At 37.3% G+C, this 27,554-nt stretch overlaps 3 protein-coding genes across 7 annotated transcripts in view; all 3 read left to right on the forward strand.

Annotated features, from left to right (window-relative positions):
• The first annotated feature begins 1,096 nt into the window (after nucleotides 1-1,096).
• LOC149941479 (histone H3) lies at nucleotides 1,097-1,780 on the forward strand. Its single transcript, XM_090177920.1, has one exon. It carries the CDS (start codon nucleotides 1,170-1,172, stop codon nucleotides 1,578-1,580), a length of 411 nt encoding a protein of 136 aa, XP_090034046.1. The 5' UTR covers nucleotides 1,097-1,169; the 3' UTR covers nucleotides 1,581-1,780.
• Nucleotides 1,781-2,599: 819 nt separating this feature from the next.
• On the forward strand, nucleotides 2,600-3,391 carry NP15.6 (NADH dehydrogenase [ubiquinone] 1 beta subcomplex subunit NP15.6). Its single transcript, XM_090178369.1, has 3 exons — nucleotides 2,600-2,814; nucleotides 2,934-3,064; nucleotides 3,139-3,391. Exons 1-3 carry the CDS (start codon nucleotides 2,641-2,643, stop codon nucleotides 3,287-3,289), a joined length of 456 nt encoding a protein of 151 aa, XP_090034495.1. The 5' UTR covers nucleotides 2,600-2,640; the 3' UTR covers nucleotides 3,290-3,391.
• A 1,015-nt stretch (nucleotides 3,392-4,406) lies between these two features.
• Nucleotides 4,407-27,554, forward strand: part of LOC149941481 (voltage-dependent calcium channel subunit alpha-2/delta-3-like) — a 36,909-nt gene continuing 13,761 nt past the window's right edge. Inside the window, exons 1-18 of one of the 5 annotated variants that reach the window (XM_090179971.1) lie at nucleotides 4,407-5,455; nucleotides 11,882-11,963; nucleotides 12,030-12,140; nucleotides 12,591-12,650; nucleotides 12,825-13,002; nucleotides 14,985-15,116; nucleotides 15,242-15,299; nucleotides 15,388-15,538; nucleotides 17,659-17,823; nucleotides 17,890-18,003; nucleotides 18,088-18,166; nucleotides 20,870-20,919; nucleotides 21,457-21,540; nucleotides 22,046-22,330; nucleotides 22,986-23,015; nucleotides 24,446-24,502; nucleotides 25,653-25,751; nucleotides 25,809-25,883. In XM_090179971.1, the coding sequence (XP_090036097.1) occupies nucleotides 5,115-5,455; nucleotides 11,882-11,963; nucleotides 12,030-12,140; nucleotides 12,591-12,650; nucleotides 12,825-13,002; nucleotides 14,985-15,116; nucleotides 15,242-15,299; nucleotides 15,388-15,538; nucleotides 17,659-17,823; nucleotides 17,890-18,003; nucleotides 18,088-18,166; nucleotides 20,870-20,919; nucleotides 21,457-21,540; nucleotides 22,046-22,330; nucleotides 22,986-23,015; nucleotides 24,446-24,502; nucleotides 25,653-25,751; nucleotides 25,809-25,883 (2,151 nt within the window). In that variant the 5' untranslated portion in view covers nucleotides 4,407-5,114. The remainder of the gene's footprint in view (nucleotides 5,456-11,881; nucleotides 11,964-12,029; nucleotides 12,141-12,590; nucleotides 12,651-12,824; nucleotides 13,003-14,984; nucleotides 15,117-15,241; nucleotides 15,300-15,387; nucleotides 15,539-17,658; nucleotides 17,824-17,889; nucleotides 18,004-18,087; nucleotides 18,167-20,869; nucleotides 20,920-21,456; nucleotides 21,541-22,045; nucleotides 22,331-22,985; nucleotides 23,016-24,445; nucleotides 24,503-25,652; nucleotides 25,752-25,808; nucleotides 25,884-27,554) is intronic. The other 4 variants (XM_090179973.1, XM_090179972.1, XM_090179974.1 and 1 more) reach the window with 4 other exon arrangements.

The following is a 27,554-nucleotide window of genomic DNA, read 5'->3' on the forward strand; positions in this document are numbered from 1 at the left end:
AATATAAAATTCACCCAAAACCCTTCTAAACAAAAATATAAACAAAAATATAAAATGCACCCAAAACCCTTCTAAACAAAAATATAAACAAAAATATAAAATGCACCCAAAACCCTTCTAAACAAAAATATAAACAAAAATATAAAATGCACCCAAAACAAAAATAGAGGGTCAAACTAAATATCTGCAATTTAAAACCTACATTTTATACCCGCACATAACGTGGCATTTTTACGATCAAAATTAATTTAAATTTTTCAATGTAATTAATTGGATAACGATTTTTCTAGGTCATTAAATATCTATAGTGAAATAATAATAGGCCCAAGTCATCTAGCGACTTTTAATGCCTTTAAATAGGTATAAACGTTATTATTTCTTAATTTCAATATTAATATTAGTATTAAATCCGAACTAAATTAATTAACTAAATTTAAGTAATGTCAAAGTATTTGATCTCGATTATCTTAATTACTCGTAACATTGTTAGGCTATCTACATTTTTTAATTTTACATGATATTATAAAGATGTATTGGTTAATATTACCGTAATATTTATCAATAGTCAACGATTAATAACAAACAAAAATAATATTTAATATCGAAGTGCGTAACCCGATATATGATTTTAAATTTTACCATAATAATTTTGAATTTTTATTTATTTAAAACGAAAAACAGACGTAAAATAAAACAAATAAAAATATACTGATGTGATATGCCTGTCAAATTCTATCATCGTAATTTTAATTTTAATTAATTTAATTCATTCAATCGTGAAGATAATGCAATTCTAAAAATTTTGAATTCAAGTGGCGAAAACTACTCATAGCAAATAATCCAAACGTTATTGTAATTTACTCTTTAAACTTTTGGCGCCAAGATGAAAAGACGATTATTATAACCCCCCCCCCATAGCATCTAGAATGTTTGGAGATAAAAAATTTCCGTTGGATTGCAGAACGTATCTCTAAGCCAATCAAATCGCTAGCTAGACCACCAACGAGCGGCGCCGAATCGAGGCTCTCCGGGTCCATTGGATAAACGAGGCTCCGCCTCGAGGCGTCTAGGGTATAAATACTCCGTACAGTGGCGGGAAACTTCATTTACGCTTCTTCGTAAGTACCGTTCGTGTCTAAAGATTCTTTGCTGACTATTTCTATTTGAGAATGGCCCGTACTAAGCAGACTGCTCGTAAGTCGACAGGTGGTAAGGCTCCTCGTAAACAACTGGCAACTAAAGCCGCGAGGAAGAGTGCTCCAGCTACCGGAGGTGTCAAGAAACCCCATCGTTACAGACCAGGAACCGTCGCTTTGAGAGAAATTCGTCGTTACCAAAAATCTACCGAACTTCTCATCCGAAAGCTGCCCTTCCAACGTCTTGTTCGTGAAATCGCCCAGGATTTTAAGACTGATCTCCGTTTCCAGAGCTCTGCTGTCATGGCACTCCAAGAAGCTAGCGAAGCCTACCTCGTCGGTCTCTTTGAGGACACCAACCTGTGCGCCATCCACGCTAAGAGAGTCACCATCATGCCAAAAGATATCCAATTGGCTCGACGAATTCGTGGTGAACGAGCTTAAGTCAAATAAAAGACTTGAAAAAAACGGCCCTTTTAAGGGCCACCCTCATTATGAATAATGGTACCACTTTCAATGTGTTGTTTGGGTTGCTTTACACCTATTATGATTATTTCATATTGAAATAAACTATTTTAACAGCAATGTATATAAAACATTATTGTACAAAACGTTCATTCCACATTAAAACTGTCATATTTTAATTTGAGTATTTTATTCTGTAAAATGCTAAGTAATATATTTTAGAATTACGTGCAAGGGAGTCAAATTTCGGGTGATTATCTTTCATGTGGAATCTAGTATTAAAAATAGTTTTATATTTTAGCAAGCCTTTTAAGTCTTGTTTGATTAATATTAATCACTATGTTCATAATCCCCTCCCCCACTGAATGCGTGGAAGCCATTCCTGTAGTTAATCCATTGCTATCCTTTAGTATCATAACCAGAATTTTGGTTCTGGAGGAAAATACTGGCTCTCTTGTGTATCCACGCTACGCCCCTCATTTAAAATTGAGTCACAAAATCTAATATTATGGGCATTTATAGCAGTTAGTTTCCAAACGAAATTGTCAATTTCAGTTAAAATGTGGCGAGTTATTGTTAATCCATGGTCGTACACCTCTTTTTGTAATATAACCGATTTAATTTTAACAACCATGTGACCCGCGTTTTTTATAGATCAAGGGAGCTAATAGAAGTCACAAGACATCACCTATTGGAAAAAAAATTCTATCGAACATTCCCTATTGATAAATATTTTAAACTACAATAAGGAGTAGTACCTTCCCCATTGTACTCTGTAATTATATCCCAGTCTATATTAGATTTTATTTCGTTCTTTTACTATGCATTGAATGTTTTTACATATCTTGATACCTACAAAGGCTACACATAAGTCGTGGTAGGGGATGTAGAGATTTTGAAATTCAAACGAACCGCGGATTTTTCCAATTTTAACAAATATTTTACTTCGCTAGATGGCAGTAGCTCCACCAAAATTCCAATAACGCTATTACGCTTTAAAAATCTCTTTCGGCTTTGAACTCAAAAGGTCGTAATTAAAATGGCGTTACTTTTGCGAAGAATTGTAGCTAGAAATCGACTAGTTACTATAGCGAATATAACGAGAAATTTGAAAACCACAGGTAAAAACAAGGAAACTATTACAGCTCAAGATATTGCAACGCAGAAAGGACCTGAAACCGTAGAGGATTTCATCAATGTTAAAAAACAAAAGGTTCGAATAGCATTACGCCTTTGAAAGTAGTCACTAATAGTTTTGTATTAATGAATAAGGAACATGTGGCTAGGGGTTTTGAATTTATCAGAATACTGACCAAATATTTATATTTAAAGAATTGGGTAAGCTACGGATTTAGTGAAAAATCTGAAGAAGAGGATAGAAATGCCCTCCGAATAGTCTACTTCTCTGGTATTTTGACTGTTGCACTGGTGACATATTTCTTCATGTATTTCCCAGATTTAAAGTAAATACTATTTTTTTTCTTCTCTATAATCTATTTAGTAAAGGTCTTTTTAACTTGAAATTTTAAATCGACAGGAACCGAGATTGGGCTACCCGCGAAGCCTTTTTGGAGCTACACAGAAGAGAAAAAGCTGGATTACCATTAATAGACCGCAATTATATCCCAGTTGACAAAATTATTTTACCAACGGAGGAGGAATTAGAGGGTTTTGAAATTTTAATATAAAAGAAAACATATGCAGTTAAAGTGCTCTTGTAATTAGTCACGAATGTAGCCCTTCTAATTATGTATAAAATCCTGCTATTATTATTATTAAAAAATTGTCAAATATAATATAAATGTATTAATTTTTGAATATACATCTACAAAAAAGCCCACATTTGATCATGGATGAACCTTTGGCTAAGTCCACTAAAAATGTGTGCTCATTCTCAAAATGACTCTCAGTAAACATTTAACATGGGAAAGATAGGGAATTGACACACTTATGTAAACATAATTATAAACTTGTTATTAACAATGTGGAAGTTTTAACATATTCCAGCTATGAAAATTAGGAGTTTAATTTCATTTTCGTAAGCAATGGTGACTGTGACTTTCAGAAAAGCACTCATTTGATTCCAAATAACCCAAAGTTTATTTCACTTTTTTATGATACAGTTTAAGCTTATGATAATCACTGTAGTGGTTACAGGGTAAATCCCATTTAGTAAAATGGGTATTTTGGCCCACACACCAATAAACAGAGAACGTAGTGGCAGGATTGCCAGATGGTACAGGATACGCCAACAAAATAATATGATAAATTAGTTTTGTGCCTTTTTTTATCGGGATGTTTGTAATGACTGGATGCACGTGTAATGTATTAAATTTATATTTTAATTCAGGAAGGGGAAAGGGGGAATGATGTACCCCTAAAATATATTTTCGCCTGAGCCCTAAGCCCAAGGCGCCGCGCCGTTTCAACATAAAATTCCGGTTTGCATCCTACGTGGAGACTACGTTGTGCACCTCCCCTTGCCGCCCAAGAAAAATTACTGAAACTAATCACGTTATGCTTAACGTATAGCGCCCTAAGCCTAAGCTTGATGCCGTGGCGGTAATCCGCTACTTTCAAAATTGCGGAACGCTATTTTATTTATCGCCAAACGTAGTAGCGTATCGCCAATTTGGCGACGAGAAGTCTAGTCTGGCAGTCCTGATAAGCGGGGAGCAGAGACCGGGAGAAGAGAGAGAGAGAGAGAGAGACGAAAATGAAAAAGAAACAAAAAAATCTCGGCCGCGGCAGCACCAATCAAAGCTTTCGTACCATCGACAGAGAAGCCGGCTACCATTGGTTCGGCTCTCCGTATGCTAGTAAAAGATTTCCTCGCGCATAAATTACGCGTGATCCGAACTATATACCGGTTGATCAACGCGTTTTTAACTATTTACCGGAACTACGTCCTTTAATTTACGCAGTGTTTGTCAAGGCTAATTATTCTCCGATGGGAATGAGTCGGACGTCGATTCTTCGGAGTTGATCGAGCTCGCCTTCCCTGGAAAACGCCGCAGCGGAGGCCAAAAGGAGGCTGCTCTCGGAGGAGGAAGAGGGAGAGAGAGAGAGAGCGTAGGAGAGGTATAACTAAGCCTAAAATATATCGATTCGACTGGGACCGCTGGGCGCTATTCCGCGGGTCTCTTCTGGAACCGGGTCCCCTAAAAAATTTGGGGAGCTTTCAGCAAGCCTGAGCGAGTAAGCATGGTCTTTTTTCCCCATCTAATACAAGCCCGTTCTCCCGGCGGAGCCAACGTTAGGCCCGAAAGCTGGAATCTAAGTTAGGCTTAGATCCCAGGATCAAGCCTTCCCCGTAAAGTCTCTCCTAAAAAGAAGCCTAAGATCTAGGCCCGGGGCCTGTAGCCGGAGAAAAGCAGCGCGACCCGAGAGAGAGGGAAACGGAAAAAAAGCAGCAGAGCGCGGATAAACCGAAGAAAGAAGAACTCAACTATATATATTTATATATAAAAGGGGAAGGAACAACTCGTTTGTATCCGCAACAACGATATAGACATGCAGGGAATTAGCAAATCCGTAACGCCGGAAGAAACGGACTGCTCCTTAACGTTATTAGCGACTGGACCGTCATCGTGGTTGCAATCGGTGTCGAGATTTTTAAACATTCGTGCCGCCGGAGGTAGTGTCGGTGGCGCGAGATCGCGAAAATCAGGCGCCGGTAGGCGAAATAATAATATGACAAACTCCGGCTTCAAGAGGAACGTGTGCGCGCTGTTCCTGTTCCTGTGTATCTCGCTGGAATTGCCCATTATTCCGATCGCGAACGCTTTGATGGATGATAAACCAGTTGCCAATGCCAGGATGGACGATAAGGATAAGGAGGTGGACGTCTCGGAGTAAGTCCCCACCATTTTTTGACATTATTTCTAACCCCCCCCAACCTTAAGATAAATTTTAAAATCCGTTTTTGGGTCGAGCAGGGAGAGAGAGGATGCGGATCTACAGATAGCGAGACGCGCCGGGAGTCGACGGAATTATAGACATAAAAGATAGTAGACTATCGACTGAGAGCGAAAATTATCTGTCCAGTGCGTGGACTCGTCGCTTTTAGGCCTAATAAGAGTGTTCGAAAAGCCGCATTATACATCTATGTATATTGCTATACCATCAGTTTATTGATTTATTGTCTGCAATTTGACGCCATATACCGTTCTCGCATCAACTCTTATTTTCTATGGCACCAAAAATTTTCTCTCGATGCCCGACGAAAAATCTCTCTGTCCCCCCCCCTTTCCTCTCGGCGGCAGCGCGTCATTCTCGGCCAGGCGGCCAGCCCTCCGAACCCCGCCGACGAACCGGGGCTGGGAACCTCTGGAATGTAGTTAATGCGTTCCTCAAAAGAGATATAGCTTCCGTAGAAAACCCCCGATAAACGATTAATACAATTAGGCCACTTTTTCAACTATTCCCTTCCGCGCTTTTCAGCGACGGTATTTCAACAAATAAATTGCGCTACTCAGCGGAATACTGGCTAGGCACCAGGCGCCTTCCCGAAGTTCCCAGACGTTAAGGCCTATTATTGAGCTACGATAGAAAAACACGGCGTTACTACGGAAATGCCGGAGAAATGTAACAATGCGAATGACGATTATTAGGATGGGGGCGGAGGAAGTCGTGATTTATTACACTGGCTCCGCGTATCATTAATCTATTCATCGAATTAATTTTGATACACCGGTAGCCCCGGCGCCCATTATAATCCATCAAATTGCCTACGGTATTATTATAATCATCTTATAAGTTCATTTAGGTCGCCTCAAATTGAAACGCGTCAAGCTAAACGTACGTACTGTATACAGTATTACCATAAGTAATAACAGTAAGTATGACAATTAACAAACATTCACCAAAACGATTTTCAGAGCTATCGCGCAATCCAAGTCTTGTTTAAATATACAGGGTGTTTCGAAAGGTTATGCAAAAATTTGAAGGAGTCGTAGGGGGTGAGTTGAGAAGTATGCCTGTTTTTCCCCCATTTTCATACGATGAGTGAAAAGAGCGCCAGAGAGCTTCAAAGTGTGGCCTACTAGCCCCTGGAAGTAGGCTGCAACGAACGCAAAACCAAGCAGCAGGGACTTTTAATACTGTTTAAGTTACCTTTTTACGCTGGTTACCTCAATTTGTTTACAAAGTCCTTTTTCACCTATCACACGAACCCAAACCTTAATGTTCGCGTTTCCCAGCTGCTTGGTTTTGCGCTTGTTGCAGCCTACTTCCAGGGGCTAGCAGGCCACACTTTGAAGCTCTCTGGCGCTCTTTTAACTCATCGTAGGAAAATGGGGAAAAACAGGCATACTTCATAAAATTTTTGCATAGCCTTTTGAAAAACCTTGTATAAGCTACTACCATAAATGTATAATATTGTTACACTTCCAATTGTGACCCTTCCAATTCTTCACATGTAAAAGTTTAATGAGAGGTATTCACAAGACAGACTAGCTGAAAACTATTCGTGAGTTCTGAACCGTTCAACCAATCCCCATGCGCACTATTCGGCAAAACAAATTCTAGAACTACCCAAATGCAAACTATTCGCAGACAAGAACCTCTTGTTGAACCGTTCGGAACCGTTCTAAATGGTACCTGCTCAAGAGCAAGTACTGGCCGGAACTCAAGGTTGAAATCTCTAAAATTCGTCTGCACATCGGGCTGCGTACGTCAAATCGTACGAATCACAACTATTCGTACAAAAGTTCTGAACTATCCAGAACTTTTGCGTGACGTCACAGCTCAGTCCTAGGCCGTTCTCCTTACGGTTCAGAACTCACGAATAGTTTTCAGCTACTGCATTACGGGCTTCGTCGGACTTGCGTCCGCTTGCTAACGCGTCACACGTAGCCTTTGACAGCACCTCGCTAGGGGGAGATTTTCTTCTAGTGATGACGTCACTCCGTTACTAGCTCTCAGTAAAATATTCCCCAAACTGATAAACTTATTTAACAATATTATAGACTTATGCTACTACATAAAGTCAGTGGCGGACTGGGTCTAATATTTTGGGCTGCCAGAAGACAAAGGGCCCCAGCTTTAACAACTATAACGCTATCATGTTTGAGGGGCCCCACTTCATGAACGGTCCGTGGGGCCCACCCGCCATTGGGCAGGTTCACTCTATGGCCAGTCCGCCACTGCATAAAGTTCGGTTGCGAGTCAAAATCGTAGCTGGGTGGGAGTGTCAGTGTTGAAAAAAGGTTCGGTAAAACCATAAGATGTGTCGTACTTATTGTCCATTATGGTACTTATAGTATAAATAGCTTTTTTGAAAGAATAACGAATTTTTTATCGAATACCTATGGTATTTTTCGTCAATTTAATTTTCTTCTTTTATCCCAAAAGCTAAAAAATAAAAAGAGAGAGAGTTAAAGACATTTAGCTGACAAATACTTTTTGGTAGCGCGTATAGAATGAAAATGAACTATATTGGCGCAGTGTTATACGGAATAAAAGAGATCTGTTGGGAATTTGGGGGGAAAATCGCCCATCCTCTAACAAAAACCGAATTGTCACGAGTCTTATTGATTACCCCGTATAAAAGGGCGTATAGCGTTCGCCACTGCATCACCTACTTCTACAGCTCAGAGCGTGGTTTTAATATAACTGTAAATACGATTACAAAGGATGCCGGCACTCATCCCTTCGCGCGCCTTTTCCCGTCCGTTTTCTCTGTCACTTCTTTTTTCCCCGAGGCGATCTTTTCGCCATTATTTATATTGTGAACGAGAGATTTAGTGTCCGTCTTTTTAGCGGCAAAAGAGAGAGAAAGAGAATTATTTGTCCGCCTTCGCTCGATCAAACCGAAAAACGGTTAAATATGAATTCGGAGTTAGCTCGGGAAAGGCGCGAAAACGACTCAATACCGACCGAGACTATACAACCACTTACACGCTGTTTTATCACGCAAATCGATCGGGTTTTCCCCCTGATAACTCGCTTCTCCCTGAACACCCGCGATCGTAGACTAGGAAAGGTTTCTTTTTTACAAGGAGACATCCCGAAGTGTAACCCACCGATTTTGTTCAAACTCGGGGGATTGGTAACTTGAAAAATCCTAAATGGAATTTATTCAATGGGCAACCGTTTTGCCATGGCAACGAAAAATGTTTTTGACAACAACAAATGAAAATTTTCTCATTGAAAATAACATGGGATTCTGACCGATTCCTAGGACCCCCTGTGAAAAATTTTAACAAATTTCAAAATTTCGAAAATGCCAAAAATAGATAAAAATTGACAAAAAACCATCAAAATTGATCAACTTTTGATCAATTTGAGGTCAAAATCCCATGTTATTTTCAATGGGAAAATTTAATATTTTGTGTTGTCAAAAACATCTTTCGTTGCCATGGCAAAACGGTTGCCCATTGAATAAATTCCCTTTAGGACTTTTCATGATACATGAAGGTCTACCAATCCCCCGAGTTTGAACAAAATCGGTGGGTTACACTTCGGGATGTCTCCTTGTTAGTCTATGACGCAATCTTTCTCCTACTTACATTATAGTCACCTAATTTCATTTCCCAAATTTACTGAAATATTGTCCATCTAATTATTACCCGATAAAGTCCAGATGTTTATTTATTTAGTAATATTTATTTTTATAAATTCAGTTACGCTTGCCGAACCTGTTTTTATGTTGCTCTTACGTCACGATGCCATAGCTTTATTAGAATAGATTTGACACGCGCGGTTTGCACTTGAAAATCCGAGATTTATCGAGCCGCAAGGGCGCGCTCGAAATATTACCAAAGTTAAAGTTGTCACGTAGTAGCCACATTCAAACAATAAGGCCACGTTAATTTATAAAAACCATTATTAGGCAAATTTGAATTTTATACAATCAGATTAAGAATTATTTTCCAGCTAAAATTAAATTCCTTCTGAATTTTTAATTAAATTTCTTAAATTAATTGACTTTGTAATCCCATTTTCAATAAGCGGATCCCACCTTGCAGGGCGACAGGCGCGTGACAACTTACCCGAAAACCTGGCGCCATCTCTAGATTAATTGCCGAAGTATTAATTATTGATATCTAGAATCTGTCATCTCCTAAATGCTGGCTCAGCAAACGAATCTAGAGTGTCGATAGTGTCATTATCGAATTTAATCCGCCAGCGGCGGAGATCGGAAAAAATTCCCGGGCCATTATCTATTATCCAAAAATTCATATACTTAAAACTTAAAGGCCGACTACATAAATCTTCGGTTTACTCTGTCTTTCACTGGAAGTAGGCTTACTGCAATACACTCGTGCCATGCAGTCAGCCTACTTCCAGTGAAAGACAGAGTAAACCGAAGATTTATGTAGTCGGCCTTTAAGCAAGCAAATGTACAGTTTTAAATCTTTCTAATATCTCACCCAACAATTAATCCATTGATAACCAAATGTAAGTCGATGTCTTCAGAAAAATCATTAAGCCTCTTTTGGCCACATACATTACGAAGGTATTTAAGATAATTGGATAAAACCGGGTACACGACGCGAATCTATCGAAATTAATTTTATGCTGATTTCATCTTTATGTTACTCGCATCTACAATATCAAAATAACTTCAGTAAAAAGACTGAATCATCAATTTTATTTCTGTGGGGGACTGGGGGCTCTGGCCCCGTATGTTTTTCCTTGTGGGGACTGAGCCCCAGAGCCCCCTCGAGATTGCCGCCACTGCTATCCGCTATGACCGGTTCAACGTCTAAATATACATCTTTTTTTAAGGGGGTATCGACTTATTTCCCTTATTCAAAATGATTTGTTGATTTGGCTTTTAAATAGGCAACATTTGGTTCCAGTGGCGTAGACAGAATTCCTCAAGGGGGGGGGGGGGGTCGAAGTATGTGAATGTTAAGAGGGGGGTCGAGAAGGGGGTGGAAATTTAGTACAGTCAAAGGTAGACCCAAGGGGGGGTGGACACGGAACCCCCCCCCTTGTCTACGCCACTGTTTGGTTCGGTACATCTTCGTCTTGGCAGCGGTAACTGGGTTTTAAGAGCGCCGGTGACAATGGGAAATGTGCCAATATCGCGTGACGCCGAATGGACACATTTTACACCTTAATTCCCGGTTCAATTATTTACGTGATATTGATGAAACTAGACTGTGTCTAGATGGAATATGGCGAATATTAATTATATAGCGCACGCGTGACCCCGGCTAATTACGCTGTTAATGAAAAGATTAGGACAGCTTAACTCCCTTACCGTCAATTAATAAGGCCTATACTAAGTCAGCCTCTAAATCGGGCCAATGTACGCGCGTCCACTTTGTTTAAAGACTCTTTCGCCTTAAGCGCGCTGCGTAATTTCGTATATACGGTGATTAGCGAGGGGCGTTTTAGGTCTTATAATGTATATAGCGGGCGCTCGGTATTAAATTTTATTGTTATCGTACGGAGATAGCAATCTCGACTTCCCGCAAACTAACTTAGTCTACATACCCACCGTAACCCTCCCCCCCTATGGTTTGCCTAACGAAGGGAGATGAAAGAACCTTGGGGGGGTCGAAATTTTAATTATAATTAGACGCTTTAAGGTTTCCAACCCCCCTCTGTTCTTTCCACCCCCCAGGGCCCCACTTTTGTTTTAAAATGAATTGAAGCCGTCTTTTTTTATTTCAAACTTCCTTTCACGCCATTTTTTCTTTAATAATTTAATATTCATTAATCAATAGAAAGTAATTAGAATTTTCGTTGGCGAGTAAAAAGTATTTTTGAAAACTTCATTAAGAAAACCTTGAATTTTTAATTTGAAACAAGAGGGTCCAACACCCCCCACGCGCTATTATTTCTCTATTTATATATCGCCCATTAATCGGAATCTCGGATAAATTTTCAGCTTTTCCACCGCGTTACGTTTTGAGTGATCTTGATTGATGGAGAGATCGTAAAATCCTCCCGGATCAGGCCCCAAAAGTCAACCGGCGAAACGCCCCCACCAACTTGAAAATGGTTAAATACCAGCCCCGTACACCGTCTAGTTTATACGAGTTAGTTTGGGGCTTCGCGTTTTCGCGTGCAAATCGATGGAATTTCCCTCGCGACTGTCGTAGCGGGCTTCTCCCTGAACACCGGTGTCGGGCGTGTTGAACATTTATACAGTCGTCTGGCCTACTTTTCACCTACTCACGAAATGTCGACGACGAGTTTAAAAATTTAGAATTTTTAGAATTTGTTTATTCAATGTGTTAAAATTGTATAACATTATCTCTCTTGTAAGTTTATTTGTATTTAGAACTGTAGGTATTTAATACAAAAATACATTTTTATAGGGTTAAAAACTGGGCATTGAGATTTGGAAAAATTATCCAACAACTTAGTTCAGAAGTAACGTGTTTACGAAGGATAAAAGATGTAAGAAACCGTTTTGAAGTGTCTTTGAATGGAATTAAATAACGAATTACTTCGGGTGTTGTTTAGAATTTTAACAATAGCGGGGCTGAAGTTGAATGGGTTGATGGGACGCAAATGTTGGACGAAATGCGATCCGACGTTCAACATATGGTAGAGTGGAAAAGGCAGGCTGTGAAGGTTACTATTTTCAATATCATTTGCTTCTAATTCGAATATCAAGATCTTTGTATTGAGAGGTCAACGCGCGGGTCTATCTCTGACGGATAATCCGTCAGTCACAAGCGTAATTTGCTCCTTTCGGAAATAAATGAAGTACTTAAAGGGGGGAAATATTACGGTGTCTTGTAGTAGAATGAATAAATGCTTACACTACGAGGCGCCATCTATTGGATCTTAACATTTGAATATATATAATTTCGGTTTAAATATCAGGATATTATTACAAATAATTAAAAAGACAAATTTGTTTTAGATATTTTCTTACATCTATTTTGGGGTTTAAATGAGCACCGTGAGTTTTTTTTTGACTAACGAGTTGCGTAAATAACCGAGAGTGTGCTAACCACTCAATATAAAGATCTTGTCAATATCATCAAATCTATAAAATACTTTTTTTAATATAAATAGCGAATAATAGATGTCGCTGAACACGCCGCCAAAACGCACACCGAGGATCCAGAATTAAAGGTGCATCCTATTTTATCATAATAATAATAATAATTGGGGCATAGTACGCTACCAGGCAGTTCGATAGTCGGCGTTACGAGTAGCGTACCGCTTTCTATCCACTGTCAAGTAAAGCCCTTCGTGTTCGATAAATGTATAACGGAAATTTTTAAAAACAAATTTGAAATACTATAGTCCCACGAATACCTAAATGTGAAAACCATCTACGACCCCGACAAGGAAGAAAACCCCAGCCCAGACGGGGAAGAAGTGTATAGAGAAGTTAAAATGAGTTTGCATCGGAATTTCGACGATATTCCAGTGCATATCCACAGCAGCGCCATTCACGTCCCTACGAACGTGTACGGCTCAGGTCAGTACGAACTATGTCCCATCAGAAGTATATAAGATCTCTCTTACGATCGAAGTATCCATCAAGGATACTTTCCCAAGCTCGAAGCACTTTTAAATAGGAACGAATTTCCCACGATGGCGGCCATGGCCAAAGCTACACTGAGAGAAAAATATTGGGTAGAAATTACATGGAACTCCTGGACGCGCAGTAGCCAGGAATGTTCTGTATTTTTTACAGAAAGTTTCGTAAATATCTTTTACTTGAGATTCCTGTAATTTATACAAATAGCTCATAGTAAAATTTTCAACCAGAATCATTGTATTGTATACAACTGAAATAATAATTAAAATTTCTAACACGCCTGTAAAATTTACGGACTTTACATTTAAAAACTGCGTGAATATAGCCAGGAAATATTATATATGTGATTTGTTCTTACTACCCTTTTTTAAATAAAAATTTATGTACACTAAACATTTCCGCAATTAATTTTTAACCAATAAGGTACTTTAATTGTAAAAAATATTCAACACAATTGCTAAATATATACCAATAAGCTCCAGCAGAACAAGAATCCCAAGCAAGAGACATAAACACGTGCACAACATAGTAATGCAACTCCTCGGCTCGGAATCCAGACACGTATTAAACTTAGTTCAAACCACAAACACTAACGCGATGAATTTGCATTTAAATGTATAAACATTAATTTGTTTTAATTTGATGGGTAATTAAAAATATGACTCCATTGGTGCTTTTACGAGATGGCACTAAAAATCTTTTCTTCATATTAGTTGATTTACAACAAATAATGAATTTTTATGGATTATTACTGTTTGGTAGCAATTCAACTTCGACCACAATAACTACAGGTACTACATGTATTTTAAATACCTTAAAACGTCTTCATTTTTTACTGTAAATACATAGTAATATGTATTGAGCAAATATGTACATATATAACATTTCTACCATAGAAACTACATGGCTGTCCTTTATTACAAATATCTGAAACAAACCTCTAATTTTTACTATAAACAAATAGTAATATGTACTGAAAATGTATGCATATATTACTATTCAACGATAAATACTACATAAAGCCCCTGTATTTTAAATACCTAAATACATCCTGTAATTTTAACTGTAAGACAAATTGTAATATATACAGAAAATGTATGTATATATTACTATTTAACGATAAATACTACATGAAGCCCCTGCATTTTAAATACCTAAAAACCTCCTGTAATTTAAACAGTACAGTACTGTATTAAAAAAATACAGAACGGGTGCTGTAAAATATTTCTGTAAATTCTACAGTTTTTTCTCTCAGTGTACGGAGTGCTACTACACTATTACCCCGCCTGAAGATGTAAAATGTCAAAATGATCCTCCGTAGGCATATTTACCTATTTATAAACCAAATAAGCGAGTTTCAATAATATCGGACACACGCGCAGTTAGACAAAAAAGTAAACGACAGTGGCGGATACAGAAAAAACTCAAGGGGGGTGCTAAAAGACATCTTGAGCTATGGGTCACCAAAGCTTAAGCGTCAAGTGTATCCGCCACTGCCAAACGATAATGGTACGTTGACATCATATCTCAACGTGACCTCGGTGACTTATGACGTCAGCTTAGGCTTCCCTTTGTTTTTACAAGTACCATCCTAATATTTATTTTTAAAGCCGATAGATGTCGGTGCGGTTATTGAAACTTGCTTATTATCTCAACGAAATAGTTTTAGAAAATTACCATAAAAATGACAGGTTACGCCCTCGCAAGAAAACAACACGCAGGGGAAACCTTTGAGTGTAGACGTAGCGTTATTGTCTTCAAAAAAAGCCGAATACTCGATGATGTTCGAGTACTCGCACAGCCCTATGATAAATACTTATCTCTAAGAGATATATGATATACTTCTGGTCGTACGAATACGCCCACGCACGCGAAATTAACCGAAATAAAAAAGTGAAACCCGAGTTTAATTTTTACAGCTCCGGATATCCTGAATGCGATAAAATGGTCCGATTATCTCAATCCGACTTTTCGAAATAACATGGCCGTTGATCCTTCATTATCGTGGCAATTTTTTGGCAGTAGCACCGGGTTCTTACGACTTTTTCCCAGTAAGAAAATATTCTTTTTTCTTCGGAATTTTTCTCTAGTAAATCGGGGTTGAAACAAAAATCAATAAAATGTTTTCGTCCCTTCTTCGCCCCCCCCCCCCTCCTTCTCATTGCCATCTCGAAAGCTGCCAAATGGAGAACCGGAGAGGATCCAGATCTATTCGATTGTCGCATGAGGCCATGGTACGATTATCTCGATACAATTAGCCGTCCATTTAGCGGCGTTCAAATTCCGAATGGAACTGTGTTGACGGGCGTCTTTCTTCGCTAGGTTTATCCAAGCAGCCGCGTCTCCCAAAGACATCGTCATTTTGGTAGATGGCTCCGGCTCGATGACTGGTTTAAGGAAAGCCATAGCCAGGGATGTCGTCATGAATATTCTAGACACTCTCACCGATAATGATTTCGTCACCGTATTGAGGGTACATTGCCATTATAAATATTACTATTATTATTCCATACACAAGGTTTTAGTTATTATGTTTTGTATGATAATAAGAATTGTGTTGTTTATTTAAAGTTTGTTTTTGTTAAATATTGATACAATTTCGATCTCGGAAGATTTCTTCTTCAGATCGAATATTTTCAATATTTTAAGGCTCAAAGTCCCTGATCATTTCCAGGGATTTTCCCTGATCTTTTAAGCCAAATTAAGCAATCAGTGCCGTATTAACCCATGGTAGGGCCCCTGTGCTTCAAGTTTCTTTTGGTCCGTAAACCCCTCAACACCCCCCTCCCCTTGTGACCTTGTGATGTATAGGCCCCTGCTCTTGGTGGGCCCCTAGGCTTCAGCCTCGTTGGCCTTATGGATAATGCGGCACTGTAGGCAATTTTCAACTTTATACATTACTTATATTTAAGTGAAGCGATTCACGTTCAAAATTTTTTTCCAATAACACTTTTCCTTGACTTTTTTTAAATCATTTGTTTTAAAATTCTGAAGCTTTTCCTTAACTTTACAGGTTTTTCCCCCATTTCCCTTACTTTTCCCAACATTAAAAAATGATTTGTTGATTTGATTTATAAATAGGCGGATTCGACCTCAGACCTTCTGTCTGAGGTCGAAACCGAGGGGCAGGTCACTTCCATTTTGGGTGCGTCTTAATCATAGTAAAATGACTAAATCAGGGTAATCGTGATTAAATCACGGTAATCAAGATTAAAAAATAATCACGATTTAAACGAGATTTAAAAATTCTAATCATGAACTAATCTTTTAATCAGGATTTAATCATTTAAACGATATTTAATAATTCTAATCATGATCTAATCTTTTTAATTAGATTTAATCATTTTAATCACGATTTAATCATTTTAATCACGATTTAATCATTTTAATCACGATTTAATCATTTTAATCATTTTAATCACGATTTAATAATTTTAATCACGATTTAATCAATATAATCGGTCGAATCGATATTTTATCATTAAAATCAAAACTAAAGTACGATATAATCATACTAATCACGATATAATTTTTTAATCAGGATTTAATCATTTTAAACTGATTTAATAATTTTAATCAGATTTAATAATTTAATCATGATTAAATCAGATTTAAACATTCTAATCATGATTAAACGTGATTTAAACATTCTAATCATGATTAAACGTGATTTAATAAACTTAATCGTGATTAAATTGAATTTGATCAAAATAATCACGATTAAATCGGATTTCATCTTTTGAGGGGTGCGTCGTTAATCAAGGAAGTGACCTGCCCCTCGAAACAAACGCCATCTCACCTAATTTTATTTTTTAACAAAATCAAACTTCCAAGTTTATTTTCTTTACATAAATAACACCCTTCTAACATTAAAACATGGCAGAAGTGCGTAATTATCTTCTTCGGGGCGGAAGTTTGAAAGCTTAGTCCAGTCGAGTAACAACTGAGTTCTATCGTGGTAATAGATTACGCTTTTTTTCATTTTTCAAATCCCGACTCTGACGAAACTGAAAATTTCTCATTTTCGTTTTTTTAGAAGTACTTTAAAACGTTATTTATTTTTGTAATACAAACATGATTATAATTCCGCTCATTTCAACGTGTCTTAAAGTTATCATTTTCTATCTATAAAAATGTACAATGGTAGATGTCGCCACCGATTCGAAAGAAAGCGCCGTTTTTTACAACAATTACGTATTAGTTGCTAATCCTACCTTCAGAGCTCTGATTTTATTATTTATGGCGAAACTCTGTTGTTCATGTTTATTAATAGTTCTTTTTATAAAATAACCTTGGCCATCTTGTTGAAATGTTGCCTCCCCGCTTCAGCTGTGGATCCGTTTTCTCTCCCACTAAAGAGTTTATGAACTCATTCTTAGGCATTGGCTGAACTATTCCAGGGCAACATTTCAACAAGTTGGCCAAGCGTAAAGACATTTTATAAAATCAACTATTCGGCGGTTAATGGCTCTTTCGTACTTCCCTCCCGAAAGGGGTTATTATAAGCTTCTGACCATAGAAAGTATTTTAACAAACATCAACGTCAATATTTTAAAACTAATTTAATTATTTTGTGATATTGAAAATATATAGTTTTCCGACGTAATTCAACCTGTCGTTAAATGTTTCGAAAACGTCCTTGTACAAGCCAATCAAAGGAACGTACAAGAATTCAAAGATAGTTTAGACAACTTTGAAACCACGAATATCGCTAATTTCACTTTGGGCTTAATCACCGCATTCGAATTGTTGCAAAAAGTAAATATTATCGACTGTCTCGTGGTCCTCATCGTTAACGAGATTGTAATATCATTGCCTTCGCAGTATCACAAAAACTCGTTGGGTAGTCAATGTAATCAAGCCATAATGTTAGTAACGGATGGTGCACCTTACACGTACGAAGAAATCTTCGAGAAATACAACTGGCCGAACATTCCAGTATGGATTAAGTCATTATTTTAAGACTAATCTTTGGATCAATTTTGAACGTGTATTCTAACAATTGATTTTTACGCTGTCTAGGTAAGAGTATTTACGTACTTAATTGGACGCGAAGTTACAGACAACCAAGAAGTTAATTGGATGGCTTGCGCTAATAGAGGTATATATAAGGAGCTAAAAACTTTTTTAGGTAGCTGAGAACTTACGAGTCGGCCCTTTTACGGAAGAAATAAGTACTACCATAAGTCAAAAAAATTGGATTAATAACAGGGCCCCCAGAGGTCCTATAATTCCTATAAAATCCTATATTTTCAAAAATGTCCTATAACATCCTATATTTTTAGCAAAATCCCCCAAAAAGTCCTATTAAATCCTATAATTTTTATATTTTGCCCATTTCAAATCCAACCACGCAGTGAAATTGCTAAATTTAGCTATAGGATAAATTCCTATACCAAGTCCTTCTATTCTATACTTTTGTTATTGTTAACATGGTTAGCTACAAGTATATTTTTGTGATAAAATGGTTAAATCGATTCTATTTTTTAAGTGAAAATCAAAGATTTATTTCTCTAAATATAGATTTTGTTTTTAAATGCATAAAGTTAGTAAATTAAATAGCATATATAGTCCTATAAAATCCTATAATTTTGTAAAAATAGTCCTATAAAATCCTATAATTTTGTAAAAATAGTCCTATAAAATCCTATAATTTTGTAAAAATAGTCCTATAAAGTCCTATATTTTTAGAAATATAATCCTATTTTTCCTATAAAAAATTTAAGATTTGAGTGGGGGCCCTGTAATAATAGTAGTTCCTACCTGGATATATCACTTGAAATAAAACCTGACCAGCAAATGGCTTTCGCGACCGCAGCGCCGCTTCAGCGAAGTTAGCGGAGAATTTCCGAAACTCCCGTATCACGTAGCCTTCTACAAGGCAAAACCCGCAACAAACATTTAGCAAATGCACGCGGGACTATATAGTGATATATTCAGATAGGAACTACTATTATTTATCCAATTATAAAATAAGCTACGCTTGCTGAACTTGTTTTTATGTAGCTCATTCGTCACGAAATACGTAGAAGTTCAGTTCAGTTTATGCTTAAAAACAGGGTACATCGTGGAGTTTACTCTTATGTCCAGGGGTTTTCGTAGTAAAAAGAAATCGATACGTCACTCGTGACACAGCAGAAACATCAAAACAAGAAAACCAATGTTACGTGTTTGCCGATAGTTTTTCACGATACAGACCCCAAAGGCGCGTTTGTACCACTTGAGGCACCAATATTTTGGGAGACGTAACGCCAAATGTAGCTATGTGCCGTTTAGCTTAGCCTTTGCAAGGACAGTAGATACAGGGACGAGAAAGTGTATTGGCGGCCTCTGTTGGAATATATCACCTAAAACGACCTAAACGCAAGGAGTTAGTTGTAAACAAAAAAATGGCGGTCACCTAATTTTAGCGGTTCTTGACGAGGCTTAAGTGTTCAAAACAAATGGGCATTTTTTTATTTACGCTCGTAGTTTTATTTTTAATTTAACATCAAATGGTAAAAACTAACTACAATAATACTGTCCATGGTAAACCACGTCTTAACAATGGCCGCGGTTTGTTTACATCTAACTCCCCGTGAATATGAAGACGTTTAAAATCAAATTTTTTCCCCCTGCTTTCTCGTCCCAGTATCTACTGTCCTTGGCCTTTGACAGTACCTCGTTATAGGGCGATTTTCTCATGACGTCACTCTGTAAATAACGTTCTGTAAATACTTCCCAAAGCGACATACTTAGGGGTGAATTTATAGACTTGTGGTACTACCTAGGCCAGACAGAAATTCGCGATTCCAATTGGAACAGTGAAGCTAGGTTTCCAAAGAGGCTCGAAAACTGAAAAAACGCGAACTTCGTCTCTGGGGATTTTCAACAAGTCTCCGAAACGCATCAGAAGCGCGGGTGTTTTCGCATTTCAAGGACCTTTAAAAACCTAGCTTTAAGCCTATTGCCGGGAACTTCTATTAAGATTGAAATGTGTTTTCTTAACACAATAATTGAGAATTTACCAACTATATATAAGAAATTAAAAAAGGTAGTTAAATTCCCTTATTATTTAATTGCAAGAAATAGTAATTAAATTGAACTTTTCCGTAACTTAACGTTTTGTCGAAAGATAAAAAAGATCTTACGGTGGTACAAATGTCCGAATGATCAATTGTCCGAATGCCGGAAAACCGGATCGTATGTCCGAAAACGTATTTCATTTGCCCGAAAAATTTATCACAACTTTTGTTGGTGATTTAGTCGTTCAATTTATGTTAACTTTACTGGCGAATTTCATTTTTTTTTAAATATTGTTAATATAAGAAAATAGTAACATTAACGTGAACCTAACCTAACCTAAAATATCCACAACATTCAACGCAATTCCCACTTACTATAGCAGCATTTAAGAAAAAACAACGATATTTACAATGTAGTTTTTTATTTTAAATTCTTGCACAAAAAAAATTCGGACCAAAAAAAACAGCAATAAGAAATACTAATTTAGCGACAGAATTCGGACAAGTGATGCTACCGATTCGGACGAATGAAACAAACAAGTTGTCCAATTCTAACAATTGAAACATTTGTTATTTCGGCGGTTCGGACGAATGAAATTCGAACAAATGTACCTACCCCGATGAGATTATACAACGGGAAAAGGGGTGGGGTTTTCCGTTTGAGAAAAGGGTTTTGGTAATAGATTATGCTAGCTGGACTGGGAGGTTGACTCGTAGGCTCTCATTACCTAAAGAAGTTCTTACGCGTGCCAATAAAGTAAAATTTTAACGCTGGGGTTAATCACAATCTACTCAACCAGGTTATTATACCCACGTTGCTAATTTGGCCGAAGTAAGGGAACAAGTACAGGTAAGTTATATCATAAATGCTGGATTGTTTTATGGAGAGGTCAGCGCGAGAGCCAATATCGCCGTATAACGAACTGTAGCCCGTTCGTCATAAGAGTAGTCAGTTTCTACTGGTGGAAATTACCGTACATAAAGTGAAAAACATCACAGTGTCTCTACGCGCCACCTAACGCCCGCTAGTGGAACTAATTTGACTTTTAGCGGGATAATTATGGTAAACTACGATTAAATTATAACATGTGAAATTTTTATATAATATTTATCTTTTAATACGAGGATAATATAAAAAGTAATAAGGAAGACCAAATATTTTATTGGTGCCTTAATTTACTATGCTTTATGTAATTTTTAAATGTGTAGTTTTCGGTACCAGTATAGATGGCGCAAAACAGCGCAATACGATTTTTAACTCAACCTGAAACTGACGAGAGAGTTTCCAAAAAAAAAAGGAATGATAGCGCGTTGACCTCTGCTTAAAAAATCCGGATAAACGCTTCCTTTTGCAAAAAAAATAAAAATGATTCTTAAATTTTTGAAGAAATACATCCCAGTCATGAGCCGGCCCGTCGTTTTGACTGGACAAAATCCATTTATTTGGACTCCCGTCTACGCCGATATCGCCGTGAGTTTTCCATTTAATATTTAACTATACATATTCTCGACGAATATCCCCCTTTTTCCACGATACAATTTAAGCGTTGTAACAAAATAATAAGCGACGATATTAAACATATAAACCAATACATTATCATCGAAAAAAAGCCTTTATTTTCGATGATTTTTTCGTTTTAAATAATTAATTTAATTTGGCAGGCTTACTTCCGTTTGATTCCGGCCATGGGGGATTTAATTCAGTATTATTTCTTTTTTCATGCTGCTTACCCTGGATATGGACCAATATCTTTCGTTCAAATTCCCCCGTTTTAATTTTAAAAATGGCAAAATGACTTTTATTTTGTTTACTTCGCTTTAATTTGCTGGCTTATTTCAATTTTTCGTTTCCGCTTTCTTCGGCGCGCCGTCGCCTCGCATGTTTTTGGCTTTACGCCTATTATACGTACGCGCTTTATACACACTGACACGCGATTCTTTCGGGCGAATTCGCGATTTCAACCGCCGCCTCGCAGGACGTAAGATTGACCGATTGGATTTGGCAAGCTCGCGAAAGAGTTCGAATTGGAAATATTTTGAGGGAAAGGAGCAAGAGACAATTGGAAATGGATATGGATGAAATGGACCATCACGTCCACGGGCCTCCCGCGGAAGATTACGAGAATACGGCCGATTCTTCGCCGTCGCCCGACCATAATCGCTATAGCCACAATGAAACTCTGCCCATTACTTTCTCGAAACTGATCCAATCCGAGGCAGCGGCTGAAATGGAGAATAGCCGACGCGTCGTCAGAAAAAAAGTGAGTCCTTTGCGAGAGAACTGGCTTATTCGCGATTGATATTTTTATAGATATATTTGACAAATTTTTACGAGAGAAAATTTTTTATATTGTAGTTTTTGTAGTTTATAAAGCCCTGGTTTGTGGTTTAAAAATTATTTTAAACGACTACCAAAAAGGTAAAATATATTCACCGTTCCCCCCCCCTCATTTTTTTTTGCTATTTTTGGAAATTTTCTCCCCCATTTTTATCCGCCCAACATCCGCTGCTTATGCGCATTTTTTAATTTTTTTTAAAGATTTTTGCAAGTGTTTTTTCTCAAACTTTTTTTCCCCACATTTTCTGAACTTTATTCAAAAGACACAATTTTTACACACGCATTTTGTATTGAATATTTATATATACAAACAAAATTCAATATACGGTTTCTATCAAATAGTTTTACTTTCTACGGTAACTCTCTTAGTTAGTTTATTAACACGTTTTATTTATTAAATATATATTTTGTATTTTTTTCTTCCGCCCACCACTACTTTTATCCGCTATTTTTTCCTTTGTAATAATCCTCCTGTTTCCGCCTTTCGAAATCTGTACCAAAAACGTTTTTCCTTTTCGTTTTTCTATTTTTATTTTTCCCTCGCATTTTTTGTTTTATCCGATTAAAAACTATCTCAGTTGGCGAATGATTTGGGCGCACCCAATAAGGTAAGATTTTTCATTATACTTTCATCATTGTTATATCCGTAGATGCCTTAAGTATTTTAGTGTCTTTGTGTAAGTATATTGTTTTTGATCCTTGACATATTTCAGGTATTTATAATTGAGAGTAAAATTTATCTCGTAATTGGTTTTGCGCGTGGAGGTTAAGTGACGTCATTATTTCTATCGGTTTTCGTAGCAACGACCAAAATCAAAACAATTGCGAACTTGGCAGTTTGCGTTTAAAGGGAGTATATCCTAAGTCGAAAATTCATACGCTACGACTTGTTTAAAAGGGCCACAAAATCCATTGAAAAAGTCATTCCGAATTTCAGGGAACTCCTCCTCTTCCGTACCTTGTGATAGGCTGATCCGGCAAATCATTATTTGATATTTTTCCAGCCTTATTTCTGGAATGGTAAACTAGTGAAACTGTTAAACTGTAATGATAAATAGTACCATTTAACCTAGTTTCTGATAAATCTTTTGGCAGATATACAGGGTATTTCAAAAGGTAATGCAAAAATTTTATGGAGTTGTAGGGGTGAGTTGAGAAATATGCCTGTTTTTTCCACATTTTACTACGATGAGTTAAAAGAGCGCCAGAGAGCTTCAAAGTGTGGCCTACTATCACCTGGAAGTAGGCTGCAACAAGCGCAAAACAAGCAGCAGGGAAAAGCGAATATTAAGGTTTGGGTTCGTGTAATGGGTAAAAAAGGACATTGCAAACAAATCGAGGTAACCAGCGTAAAAAAGTAAACTTAAACAGTCCCTGCTGCTTGGTTTGGCGCTTGTATCAGCCTACTTCCAGGTGATAGTAGGCCACACTTTGAAGCTCTCTGGCGCTCTTTTAACTCATCCTTGGGAAATGGGGGGGAAAAACAGGCATATTTCTCAACTCACCCCCTACAACTACTTTAAATTTTTACATAACCTTTTGAAACAACCTGTATATGAAATACTCCCTTTAATTATTTCAATCGCTGATTGAGGATTTGAGGTGATATAATGGGAATTCTGTAAGCTAAAACTAATCAAAATTCAGTTTGTGAAACCATTGCAAGACATAGATAAGTGGTGTTTCCAAAAATGAAACTTTAAGGGAATATAACCTCAACGCATTCTTTAAGGAAGACCCGTCACAGTTTGAGCCATAATTCACTAACTAGCGCCAGAAATATCTAAAGCTATATAATGGAGCGGCCAATGTTGGGAGTGTTTGTGTTCCACACCAAATACCCGCGGTTTTATTTACTTTAAGTACAGTAAATCTTTGAGTGAACCGGGAGATAGCTTGGAAAACAGCTTTTTGTCTACTCCATTGTTTTACATTATTACATAAACATAATCATCTACAGTTATTACGATAAATAATATCTGTAGTATCATATTCCGATCAACCGAAACCAAAACTTTGTCTTTTCTGGAATTTTCAGTACGCTCATCTAATGACCACAGTAGCGATGCCCGTTTTCGATCGAAGAAACGCTACTGTAAGCTACTACAAAAAATCTGACACGCGTATAAGACAGAGTTGCCACAGTACCTGGAAAAGTCAGGGAATTTGAATATTGGTCTAAACCTCAAGGAAAAGTCTGGGAATTTGAATATTGGTCTAAACCTCAAGGAAAAGTCTGGGAATTTGAATATTGGTCTAAACCTCAAGGAAAAGTCTGGGAATTTGAATATTGGTCTAAACCTCAAGGAAAAGTCTGGGAATTTGAATATTGGTCTAAACCTCAGGGAATAGTCAGGGAATTTGAATATTGGTCTAAACCTCAGGGAAAAGTCAGGGAATTTGAATATTGGTCTAAACCTCAGGGAAAAGTCAGGGAATTTGAATATTGGTCTAAACCTCAGGGAAAAGTCAGGGAATTTGAATATTGGTCTAAACCCCAAGGAAAAGTCTGGGAATTTGAATATTGGTCTAAACCTCAGGGAATAGTCAGGGAATTTAAATATTGGTCTAAACCTCAGGGAATTTGAATATTGGTCTAAACCTCAGGTAAAAGTCAGGGAATTTGAATATTGGTCTAAACCCCAAGGAAAAGTCTGGGAATTTGAATATTGGTCTAAAACTCAGGGAAGTTAGGGAATTTGCATATTAGTGTAAAACTTAGGGAAATCAGGGAATTCGAATATTAGTGTAAAACTTAGGAAAGCCAGGGAATTTTAATATTGCTCTAAAACTCAGGGACCTCAGGGAATTTGAATATTGGTCTAAAACTCAGGGAAGTCGGGGAATTTGAATATTGGTCTAAACCTCAGGGAAAAGTCAGGGAATTTTAATATTGCTCTAAAACTCAGGGACCCCAGGGAATTTGAATATTGGTCTAAAACTCAGGGAAGTCGGGGAATTTGAATATTGGTTTAAAATTCAGGTACCTCAGGGAAATTAGGGAATTTAAATATTGGTCTAAAATTCAGGTACCTCAGGGAATTTGAATATTGCTCTAAAACTCAGGTACCTCAGGGAATTTGCTAAAATATATGTTAATCAAAACAAAAGTTTGTCACTAAACAAGTCATGGAAAATCTCCGAAGATGGTCAGGGAAAACCTGGAATTTGAATCTGAAAAAACTGTGGCAACGCTGTAAGAGTAATGAGAGGAAGCAATAATGGTATTCCACGTGTATTTCTAGGTGAATGGCAAAGAGGTGAAAAGAGCCGCCAATTTGCTCGGAGTGGCCGGCACTGACGTCCCCATTCGGGAAATACTCAAAATGACGCCTTCATACAAGGTTGGTCGACACATTATTTAATTCGCCAATTCTCTTTCGAATAATAACCAATTTCAGTTGGGTGTGAATGGATATTCCTTCGCTATTACGAACAATGGCTACATATTATTTCATCCCGACCTACGACCCTTGGTAAATATACTTCACTTTTACCAGGAATCCATAACTCTACTTGGAATGCTTATCGCGGCAGATTTTCTTCTCGATCTGGCTGAGGTTTTTTTTGACGTCATTTACGTTAACTTAACAAACAACAACGCGAGAGGGGAGCGCGCGCAGAGGAGATTTTTTCTATCGTAGGCGGGGCCAAAGCCGTCAGAGTGATCTTACCATACGCGATACGGCAGGACAAAGACAGTAGATACAGGGACGAGAAAGTGTATTGGCGGCCTCTGTTGGAATATATCACCTAAAACGACCTAAACGCAAGGAGAGTTAGTTGTAAACAAAAAAATGGTGGTCACCTAATTTTAGCGGTTCGTGACGAGGCTTAAGTGTTCAAAACAAATGGGCATTTTTTATTTACGCTCGTAGTTTTATTTTTAATTTAACATCAAATGGTAAAAACTAACTACAATAATACTGTCCATGGTAAACCACGTCTTAACAATGGCCGCGGTTTGTTTACATCTAACTCCGCATAAATATGAAGACGTTTAAAATCGAAATTATTTTTCCTGCTTTCTCGTCCCTGTATCTACTGTCCTTGGGCAGGATAAGCATTCCAAGTAGAGGTATGGATTCCTGTTTTTATCAGTAACGTCACCAAGACTGTGTCACTCTAGGAAGGGATGATATTAAATTCAGTAGTGATGAAACATTAGATTTCAGGCGGGGGTACAACCAATGTATTTGTACCCCCAAATTGACCGTCCAAAAATTTCATAAATAACATTTTGGTCTATCATTTTCCAAAACCCTCAGAAATAATAATTATATTTTACATAATATAACAATATATTCATACAATTATATAAATTAAGAAAGTTATTTAATTAAATATTGAATTAGACTCGTTATTTGCTAAACTCTGCTCTATTGTCGTGAAAATCCCTACCAAATATGCCCTACAAATACATAATTTTCTCGGAGCGCTGTGGGATGCATGCACGGATTTTTACTTTTGTACCGCACCAAATATTTATCTTCCCCCGAAACCGATTAAATTTATTCTCAATCGTTCGTAGCTATTTAAATTTTGTATGATTTCTTGTTTGAGCAAACATTTGGAGTGCTACAACTATACTAGTTCTATACAGGGTGTCCACTAAAAAACGAAAAAGTGATAAATAACTGAAACACGCTTTTTTTTAAATTTCAAATTTCTATGGAACATTCCTCGTGTACTAGTGTACAATTTAATGACCTTGAGCCATGTCTTCAAGGTCATATAAAAACTCTCGAGAACCGTTAGGTTTACGGATTTGGTTCCAATTAGAAAGTTGTTGCTCGCCATATTGTTAGTTCAAATAACTTTGATTTGACCAAATTTGACTAAACAGAAGCCGAGAAATTGACGGTTAATTAATTCAGTGTTTGATAATAAAATAATCTGATTAGTTTTATTGTGACTAAATCAAATAAATACTGAATAGTTTACAACGGTTCAATTATTCCACCCTCGGCTACGATACATGCTTGAGCTCGTTTAACGACGGAGTTCAATTATTTTAAAATTAGACCAATCAGAAGCCGATAAATTGAAGATTAATTAATTGAACCTGATTTCTATAAGATTAGTTGTCATGACAACAAGTTTTTAAATAATTGAACTCCGTCCTAGCCGAGGGTGGCATAATTGAG

Source organism: Leiobunum rupestre, chromosome 6, assembly GCF_980474605.1.
Source record: "Leiobunum rupestre chromosome 6, qqLeiRupe1.1.hap1, whole genome shotgun sequence".
In the NCBI taxonomy this organism is placed as follows: Eukaryota; Metazoa; Arthropoda; class Arachnida; order Opiliones; family Sclerosomatidae; genus Leiobunum; species Leiobunum rupestre.

Excerpts from the sequence above, each read along its gene's own strand:
- LOC149941479 (XM_090177920.1), top strand. The coding sequence starts at position 1,170 with ATGGCCCGTACTAAGCAGACTGCTCGTAAGTCGACAGGTGGTAAGGCT.
- NP15.6 (XM_090178369.1), top strand. The coding sequence starts at position 2,641 with ATGGCGTTACTTTTGCGAAGAATTGTAGCTAGAAATCGACTAGTTACT. Across the intron at positions 2,815-2,933 it reads TCAATGTTAAAAAACAAAAG|AATTGGGTAAGCTACGGATT; the intron begins GTTCGAATAGCA and ends TTATATTTAAAG. Across the intron at positions 3,065-3,138 it reads ATGTATTTCCCAGATTTAAA|GAACCGAGATTGGGCTACCC; the intron begins GTAAATACTATT and ends TTAAATCGACAG.